The sequence below is a fragment of the Eucyclogobius newberryi genome, unplaced genomic scaffold, assembly GCF_026437365.1.
Source record: "Eucyclogobius newberryi isolate DKJ021-1_F unplaced genomic scaffold, fEucNew1.0.hap1 SCAF_113, whole genome shotgun sequence".
NCBI classification, from domain to species: domain Eukaryota; kingdom Metazoa; phylum Chordata; class Actinopteri; order Gobiiformes; family Gobiidae; genus Eucyclogobius; species Eucyclogobius newberryi.
This window is the reverse complement of record NW_027315739.1, coordinates 1-10,000: the sequence shown is the minus strand read 5'-3', so window position 1 is coordinate 10,000 and position 10,000 is coordinate 1. Positions and strand designations below refer to the sequence as shown.

Here is a 10,000-nt window from a genome sequence, read left to right as displayed (position 1 = left end):
ATGAACACATGAACACACACATGAACACACACATGAACACATGAACACACACATGAACACACACATGAACACATGAACACACACATGAACACACACATGAACACATGAACACACATGAACACACACATGAACACATGAACACACACATGAACACATGAACACACACATGAACACACACATGAACACATGAACACACACATGAACACATGAACACACACATGAACACACACATGAACACATGAACACACACATGAACACATGAACACACACATGAACACACACATGAACACACATGAACACACACATGAACACACATGAACACACACATGAACACATGAACACACACATGAACACATGAACACACACATGAACACACACATGAACACATGAACACACACATGAACACACATGAACACACACATGAACACATGAACACACACATGAACACATGAACACACATGAACACACACATGAACACATGAACACACACATGAACACACATGAACACACACATGAACACATGAACACACACATGAACACATGAACACACACATGAACACATGAACACACACATGAACACATGAACACATGAACACACACATGAACACACACATGAACACATGAACACACACATGAACACATGAACACACACATGAACACATGAACACACACATGAACACATGAACACACACATGAACACACACATGAACACATGAACACACACATGAACACATGAACACACACATGAACACACATGAACACATGAACACACACATGAACACACACATGAACACACACATGAACACATGAACACACACATGAACACATGAACACATGAACACACACATGAACACACACATGAACACATGAACACACACATGAACACATGAACACATGAACACACACATGAACACACACATGAACACATGAACACACACATGAACACATGAACACACACATGAACACACACATGAACACATGAACACACACATGAACACATGAACACATGAACACACACATGAACACACACATGAACACATGAACACACACATGAACACACATGAACACATGAACACACACATGAACACACACATGAACACACATGAACACATGAACACACACATGAACACACACATGAACACACACATGAACACATGAACACACACATGAACACATGAACACATGAACACACACATGAACACACACATGAACACATGAACACACACATGAACACATGAACACATGAACACACACATGAACACACACATGAACACATGAACACACACATGAACACATGAACACACACATGAACACATGAACACATGAACACACACATGAACACATGAACACACACATGAACACATGAACACACACATGAACACACATGAACACACACATGAACACACACATGAACACATGAACACACACATGAACACATGAACACATGAACACACACATGAACACACACATGAACACATGAACACACACATGAACACATGAACACACACATGAACACATGAACACATGAACACACACATGAACACACACATGAACACATGAACACACACATGAACACATGAACACACACATGAACACATGAACACATGAACACACACATGAACACATGAACACACACATGAACACATGAACACATGAACACACACATGAACACACACATGAACGCATGAACACACACAAGAGTGTGTTCTGAAGCGGCCTGAGCAGACGGCCTGAGCAGACGGCCTGAGCAGACGGCCTGAGCAGACGGCCTGAGCAGACGGCCTGAGCAGACGGCCTGAGCAGACGGCCTGAGCAGACGGCCTGAGCAGACGCAGACGCAATGGTGCGACTCACGTTCTCTTTCTGCTCTTTTATTGCTCAATTCTGTGCTGTATATCTCTTTATTTCTTTTCAAACATCATAAAAATTCGACATATTATAATAACTCTCATCAAATATCCTTTTTCTTCTTCTGCTGCACATTTAACCTCCACCAGGGGGCACTGCAGGACGTGAGGCTCCTGCCCTTTTACAACCATTTTAGGATCAAATTCAAGTCCAAATCAGACACAAAATGAGGCTTTGTCAGTGTCAAAGTCGAGCTTTCGTCTCCCTCACAAATATGAAAGAAGTCAAAATAACAAAAACAGGACAGGACGGGACGGGACGGGACAGGACGGGGAAGGACAGGACAGGACAGGACGGGGACAGGACGGGACAGGACAGGACGGGGACAGGACGGGACAGGACAGGACGGGACAGGGGCAGGGACAGGACAGGACGGGACAGGACGGGGAAGGACAGGAAAGGACAGGACGGGACAGGACGGGGAAGGATAGGACGGGACAGGACGGGACGGGACAGGACGGGACAGGACGGGGAAGGACAGGGATTCTGGCTTTTTCTGAGTCTGGGACGGGCGATAATTTTATGCGCTAACCTTAATTGACAACTGCGGCTGCGATAAATCATGAAAAAATGGCATTGGTGAGAGAAAGCGAGAGAGAGAGAGAGAGAGAGAGAGAAGGGGGAGGAGGTAAGAGAGAGAGAGAGAAGGGGGAGGAGGTAAGAGAGAGAGAGAGAAGGGGGAGGAGGTAAGAGAGAGAGAGAGAAGGGGGAGGAGGTAAGAGAGAGAGAGAAGGGGGAGGAGGTAAGAGAGAGAGAGAGAAGGGGGAGGAGGTAAGAGAGATAGAGAAGGGGGAGGAGGTAAGAGAGAGAGAGAGAAGGGGGAGGAGGTAAGAGAGAGAGAGAGAAGGGGGAGGAGGTAAGAGAGATAGAGAAGGGGGAGGAGGTAAGAGAGAGAGAGAAGGGGGAGGAGGTAAGAGAGAGAGAAAGAAGGGGGAGGAGGTAAGAGAGAGAGAGAAGGGGGAGGAGGTAAGAGAGAGAGAGAGAAGGGGGAGGAGGTAAGAGAGAGAGAGAGAAGGGGGAGGAGGTAAGAGAGAGAGAGAAGGGGGAGGAGGTAAGAGAGAGAGAAGGGGGAGGAGGTAAGAGAGGGAGAAGGGGGAGGAGGTAAGAGAGAGAGAGAAGGGGGATGAAGTAAGAGAGAGAGAGAAGGGGGAGGAGGTAAGAGAGAGAGAGAAGGGGGAGGAGGTAAAAGAGAGAGAGAAGGGGGAGGAGGTAAGAGAGAGAGAGAAGGTGGAGGAGGTAAGAGAGAGAGAGAAGGGGGAGGAGGTAAGAGAGAGAGAAGGGGGAGGAGGTAAGAGAGAGAGAAAGAAGGGGGAGGAGGTAAGAGAGAGAGAGAGAAGGGGGAGGAGGTAAGAGAGAGAGAGAAGGGGGAGGAGGTAAGAGAGAGAGAGAAGGGGGAGGAGGTAAGAGAGAGAGAAAGAAGGGGGAGGAGGTAAGAGAGAGAGAGAGAAGGGGGAGGAGGTAAGAGAGAGAGAGAAGGGGGAGGAGGTAAGAGAGAGAGAGAAGGGGGAGGAGGTAAGAGAGAGAGAGAAGGGGGAGGAGGTAAGAGAGAGAGAGAGAAGGGGGAGGAGGTAAGAGAGAGAGAGAAGGGGGAGGAGGTAAGAGAGAGAGAGAAGGGGGAGGAGGTAAGAGAGAGAGAGAAGGGGGAGGAGGTAAGAGAGAGAGAGAAGGGGGAGGAGGTAAGAGAGAGAGAGAGAAGGGGGAGGAGGTAAGAGAGAGAGAGAGAAGGGGGAGGAGGTAAGAGAGAGAGAGAAGGGGGAGGAGGTAAGAGAGAGAGAGAAGGGGGAGGAGGTAAGAGAGAGAGAGAAGGGGGAGGAGGTAAGAGAGAGGGAGAAGGGGGAGGAGGTAAGAGAGAGAGAGAAGGGGGAGGAGGTAAGAGAGAGAGAAAGAAGGGGGAGGAGGTAAGAGAGAGAGAGAGAAGGGGGAGGAGGTAAGAGAGAGAGAGAAGGGGGAGGAGGTAAGAGAGAGAGAGAAGGGGGAGGAGGTAAGAGAGAGAGAGAGAAGGGGGAGGAGGTAAGAGAGAGAGAGAAGGGGGAGGAGGTAAGAGAGAGAGAGAAGGGGGAGGAGGTAAGAGAGAGAGAGAGAGAGAGAGAAGGGGGAGGAGGTAAGAGAGAGAGAGAGAAGGGGGAGGAGGTAAGAGAGAGAGAGAAGGGGGAGGAGGTAAGAGAGAGAGAGAGAAGGGGGAGGAGGTAAGAGAGATAGAGAAGGGGGAGGAGGTAAGAGAGAGAGAGAAGGGGGAGGAGGTAAGAGAGAGAGAAAGAAGGGGGAGGAGGTAAGAGAGAGAGAGAAGGGGGAGGAGGTAAGAGAGAGAGAGAGAAGGGGGAGGAGGTAAGAGAGAGAGAGAGAAGGGGGAGGAGGTAAGAGAGAGAGAGAAGGGGGAGGAGGTAAGAGAGAGAGAAGGGGGAGGAGGTAAGAGAGGGAGAAGGGGGAGGAGGTAAGAGAGAGAGAGAAGGGGGAGGAAGTAAGAGAGAGAGAAGGGGGAGGAGGTAAGAGAGAGAGAGAAGGGGGAGGAGGTAAAGAGAGAGAGAAGGGGGAGGAGGTAAGAGAGAGAGAGAAGGTGGAGGAGGTAAGAGAGAGAGAGAAGGGGGAGGAGGTAAGAGAGAGAGAGAAGGTGGAGGAGGTAAGAGAGAGAGAGAAGGTGGAGGAGGTAAGAGAGAGAGAGAAGGGGGAGGATGTAAGAGAGAGAGAGAAGGGGGAGGAGGTAAGAGAGAGGGAGAAGGGGGAGGAGGTAAGAGAGAGAGAGAAGGGGGAGCAGGTAAGAGAGAGAGAGAAGGGGGAGGAGGTAAGAGAGAGAGAGAAGGGGGAGGAGGTAAGAGAGAGAGAGAGAGAGAGAGAGAGAAGGGGGAGGAGGTAAGAGAGAGAGAGAGAAGGGGGAGGAGGTAAGAGAGAGAGAGAAGGGGGAGGAGGTAAGAGAGAGGGAGAAGGGGGAGGAGGTAAGAGAGAGAGAGAGAAGGGGGAGGAGGTAAGAGAGAGAGAGAGAAGGGGGAGGAGGTAAGAGAGAGAGAGAAGGGGGAGGAGGTAAGAGAGAGAGAGAAGGGGGAGGAGGTAAGAGAGAGAGAGAAGGGGGAGGAGGTAAGAGAGAGAGAAAGAAGGGGGAGGAGGTAAGAGAGAGAGAGAAGGGGGAGGAGGTAAGAGAGAGAGAGAGAAGGGGGAGGAGGTAAGAGAGAGAGAGAGAAGGGGGAGGAGGTAAGAGAGAGAGAGAGAAGGGGGAGGAGGTAAGAGAGAGAGAGAAGGGGGAGGAGGTAAGAGAGAGAGAGAGAAGGGGGAGGAGGTAAGAGAGAGAGAGAGAAGGGGGAGGAGGTAAGAGAGAGAGAGAGAAGGGGGAGGAGGTAAGAGAGAGAGAGAAGGGGGAGGAGGTAAGAGAGAGAGAGAAGGGGGAGGAGGTAAGAGAGAGGGAGAAGGGGGAGGAGGTAAGAGAGAGAGAGAAGGGGGAGGAGGTAAGAGAGAGAGAGAAGGGGGAGGATGTAAGAGAGAGAGAGAAGGGGGAGGAGGTAAGAGAGAGAGAGAGAGAGAGAAGGGGGAGGAGGTAAGAGAGAGAGAGAGAAGGGGGAGGAGGTAAGAGAGAGAGAGAAGGGGGAGGAGGTAAGAGAGAGGGAGAAGGGGGAGGAGGTAAGAGAGAGAGAAGGGGGAGGAGGTAAGAGAGAGGGAGAAGGGGGAGGAGGTAAGAGAGAGAGAGAAGGGGGAGGAGGTAAGAGAGAGAGAAGGGGGAGGAGGTAAGAGAGGGAGAAGGGGGAGGAGGTAAGAGAGAGAGAGAAGGGGGAGGAAGTAAGAGAGAGAGAGAAGGGGGAGGAGGTAAGAGAGAGAGAGAAGGGGGAGGAGGTAAGAGAGAGAGAGAAGGGGGAGGAGGTAAGAGAGAGAGAGAAGGTGGAGGAGGTAAGAGAGAGAGAGAAGGGGGAGGAGGTAAGAGAGAGAGAGAAGGTGGAGGAGGTAAGAGAGAGAGAGAAGGGGGAGGAGGTAAGAGAGGGAGAAGGGGGAGGAGGTAAGAGAGAGGGAGAAGGGGAGGAGGTAAGAGAGAGAGAGAAGGGGGAGGAGGTAAGAGAGAGAGAGAAGGGGGAGGAGGTAAGAGAGAGAGAGAAGGGGGAGGAGGTAAGAGAGAGAGAGAAGGGGGAGGAGGTAAGAGAGAGAGAGAAGGGGGAGGTGGTAAGAGAGAGAGAGAGAAGGGAGAGGAGGTAAGAGAGAGAGAGAGAAGGGGGAGGAGGTAAGAGAGAGAGAGAGAAGGGGGAGGAGGTAAGAGAGAGAGAGAGAAGGGGAGGAGGTAAGAGAGAGAGAGAGAAGGGGGAGGAGGTAAGAGAGAGAGAGAAGGGGGAGGAGGTAAGAGAGAGAGAGAAGGGGGAGGAGGTAAGAGAGAGAGAGAGAAGGGGGAGGAGGTAAGAGAGAGAGAGAGAAGGGGGAGGAGGTAAGCGAGAGAGAGAGAAGGGGGAGGAGGTAAGAGAGAGAGAAGGGGGAGGAGGTAAGAGAGAGAGAGAAGGGGGAGGAGGTAAGAGAGAGAGAGAAGGTGGAGGAGGTAAGAGAGAGAGAGAAGGGGGAGGAGGTAAGAGAGAGAGAGAAGGGGGAGGAGGTAAGAGAGAGAGAAGGGGGAGGAGGTAAGAGAGAGAGAGAAGGGGGAGGAGGTAAGAGAGAGAGAGAGAGGGGGGAGGAGGTAAGAGAGAGAGAGAGAAGGGGGAGGAGGTAAGAGAGAGAGAGAAGGGGGAGGAGGTAAGAGAGAGAGAGAAGGGGGAGGAGGTAAGAGAGAGGGAGAAGGGGGAGGTCATTAGGGAATCTGCTAATTATAAAAGAGAATTGATATTAGTGCCCTTGATGGTGATTGGCTGCTGTAAGAAGAGAGAGAGGGACGTGCGAGCGGTGAAGACAGTCGGTCGGAAAAGAATTGTTAAATCGTTATCTTTAATATTATTATTATTTTTGCAACATTTCCAAATATAACACGAGACAAAAAGAACAAGACCCTGGTCCTGACCCTGGTCCTGACCCTGACCCTGACCCTGATCCTGAACCTGACCCTGACCCTGATCCTGACCCTGACCCTGATCCTGATCCTGACCCTGATCCTGACCCTGACCCTGATCCTGACCCTGATCCTGACCCTGACCCTGATCCTGACCCTGACCCTGACCCTGACCCTGATCCTGACCCTGACCCTGACCCTGGTCCTGGTCCTGACCCTGACCCTGACCCTGACCCTGGAGACAATTGAGTCAATGCAAATAAATAAATAAACGAATCACGGGACAGAACTCAGACCTTTAAAAAACAAATGAAAAAAGTGGTTTAATGTTTGTTAAATTTGTTGTTTTTGGACATTTTTTTTTGAAAAAGGTTTGAAAAATATAAAGCCTGAGTCTGAAGTTCATATTTAAAGACAAAGATTTAAGAACAGAAGAGCAAACTGCAGAAGACATGGAAGACATGGAGGACATGGAGGACATGGAAGACATGGAAAACATGGAAGACATGGAAGACACAGAAGACACGGAGGACGTGGAGGACATGGAAAACATGGAAGACATGGAAGACACAGAAGACACGGAGGACGTGGAGGACATGGAAGACATGGAAGACATGGAAGACACAGAAGACACGGAGGACGTGGAGGACATGGAAGACAAGGAGGACATGGAGGACATGGAAGACATGGAAGACACAGAAGACACGGAGGACGTGGAGGACATGGAAGACAAGGAGGACATGGAGGACATGGAAGACATGGAAGACACAGAAGACACGGAGGACGTGGAGGACATGGAAGACAAGGAGGACATGGAGGACATGGAAGACATGGAAGACACAGAAGACACGGAGGACATGGAGGACATGGAAGACATGGACGACATGGAGGACATGGAAGACATGGAGGACATGGAGGACATGGAGGACATGGAAGACATGGAAGACATGGAGGACATGGAAGACATGGAGGACATGGAAGACATGGAGGACATGGAAGTTGACATGCACCTGAAGTGCAGCAGAGTTTAAGGTGATTGTGACGGTTCAAATGGAGATTTCAGTTGGATCTGGTCTGGTCTGGACTGGTCTGGTCTGGTCTGGTCTGGACTGGACTGGTCTGGTCTGGACTGGTCTGGTCTGGTCTGGACTGGTCTGGACTGGTCTGGTCTGGTCTGGTCTGGACTGGACTGGTCTGGTCTGGACTGGTCTGGTCTGGTCTGGACTGGTCTGGTCTGGACTGGTCTGGACTGGACTGGTCTGGTCTGGACTGGTCTGGTCTGGTCTGGACTGGTCTGGTCTGGACTGGTCTGGTCTGGTCTGGACTGGTCTGGTCTGGACTGGACTGGTCTGGTCTGGACTGGTCTGGTCTGGTCTGGACTGGTCTGGTCTGGTCTGGTCTGGTCTGGTCTGGACTGGTCTGGTCTGGACTGGACTGGTCTGGTCTGGACTGGTCTGGTCTGGTCTGGACTGGTCTGGACTGGACTGGTCTGGTCTGGACTGGTCTGATCTGGTCTGGTCTGGTCTGGACTGGACTGGTCTGGTCTGGTCTGGTCTGGACTGGTCTGGTCTGGACTGGTCTGGACTGGTCTGGTCTGGTCTGGACTGGTCTGGACTGGTCTGGTCTGGTCTGGTCTGGTCTGGTCTGGTCTGGACTGGTTTACCTGGTAACTGGCGTTTAGGGATCCAAAGCCCAGGCCTGAAATCATGTTCTTCACCAGAGTGGGGCTTCTGCAGAGAGAGGAGAACATGATCATGAACAGCTTTTATCTCCATTTATCTCCTTCATGTTGTGGTTTGCTCCTGGGTTTTGTAAAACTGAAGCTTGGGATGTTTTGTCAGTAGATTTGTGAACTCAGGGATGAACTAACATGTAGTGATGGACAGTTGAGCTCGTTCTGCCATTTGGAGCATTTTATTTTTTACAGCAACAAAAAATAGAGACAAATGTTTGATCTTTGTCCATTTGGGGGAAAATCAATAAAAAAATCACCAATTAGTGTCTTTTGAATTCATATTTGTCCTTTTATTCAGAAAGATTCATACAGCTAAAAAAATCTGGTCTGTTTACAGGTCTGTTTACTGTTTACAGGTCTGTTTACTGGTTTGTTTGATGCGATCGGTTGGTCTAAAGCGGTCAGTTGGTTAAAGCGGTCGGTTGGTCTAACGCGGTCGGTTGGTTTACAGCGGTCGGTTGGTTTAAAGCGGTCGATTGGTTAAAGCGGTGGGTTTGTTTAAAGCGGTCAGTTGGTCTAAAGCGTTCGGTTTGTTTAAAGCGGTCAGTTGGTTAAAGTGGTCGGTTTGTTTAAAGCGGTCAGTTGGTTAAAGCGTTCGGTTTGTTTAAAGCGGTCAGTTGGTCTAAAGCGGTCGGTTGGTTAAAGCGGTCGGTTTGTTTAAAGCGGTCAGTTGGTTAAAGCGTTCGGTTTGTTTAAAGCGGTCAGTTGGTTAAAGCGTTCGGTTTGTTTAAAGCGGTCAGTTGGTCTAAAGCGGTCGGTTGGTTAAAGCGGTCGGTTTGTTTAAAGCGATCGGTTGGTCTAAAGCGGTCGGTTGGTTTAAAGCGATCGGTTGGTCTAAAGCGGTCGGTTGGTTTAAAGCGGTCGGTTGGTTTAAAGCGGTCGGTTGGTTTAAAGCGGTCATTTGGTCTAAAGCGGTCGGTTGATTAAAGCGGTCGTTTGGTTAAAGCGGTCGGTTGGTTAAAGCGGTCGGTTTGTTTAAAGCAGTCATTTGGTCTAAAGCGGTCGGTTGATTAAAGCGGTCGGTTGGTTAAAGCGGTCAGTTGGTCTAAAGCGGTCGGTTGGTTAAAGCGGTCGGTTGGTCTAAAGCGGTCAGTTGGTTAAAGCGGTCTGTTGGTCTAACGCGGTCGGTTGGTTTAAAGCGGTCGGTTGGTTTAAAGCGGTCGATTGGTTAAAGCGGTGGGTTTGTTTAAAGCGGTCAGTTGGTCTAAAGCGGTCGGTTGGTTAAAGCGGTCGGTTGGTTTAAAGCGGTCAGTTGGTTAAAGCGTTCGGTTTGTTTAAAGCGGTCAGTTGGTTAAAGTGGTCGGTTTGTTTAAAGCGGTCAGTTGGTTAAAGCGTTCGGTTTGTTTAAAGCGGTCAGTTGGTCTAAAGCGGTCGGTTGGTTAAAGCGGTCGGTTTGTTTAAAGCGGTCAGTTGGT

General features: G+C 50.1%; 1 protein-coding gene across 1 annotated transcript in view; it reads right to left on the bottom strand.

Annotated features, from left to right (window-relative positions):
• The window catches only part of LOC140355558 (forkhead box protein P4-like), a 15,533-nt gene extending 6,956 nt beyond the window's left edge, over positions 1-8,577 (bottom strand). Inside the window, exon 1 of the mRNA XM_072440191.1 lies at positions 8,514-8,577. Within this exon, the coding sequence (XP_072296292.1) occupies positions 8,514-8,558 (45 nt within the window). The 5' untranslated portion in view covers positions 8,559-8,577. The remainder of the gene's footprint in view (positions 1-8,513) is intronic.
• Between the last annotated feature and the right edge of the window lie 1,423 nt (positions 8,578-10,000).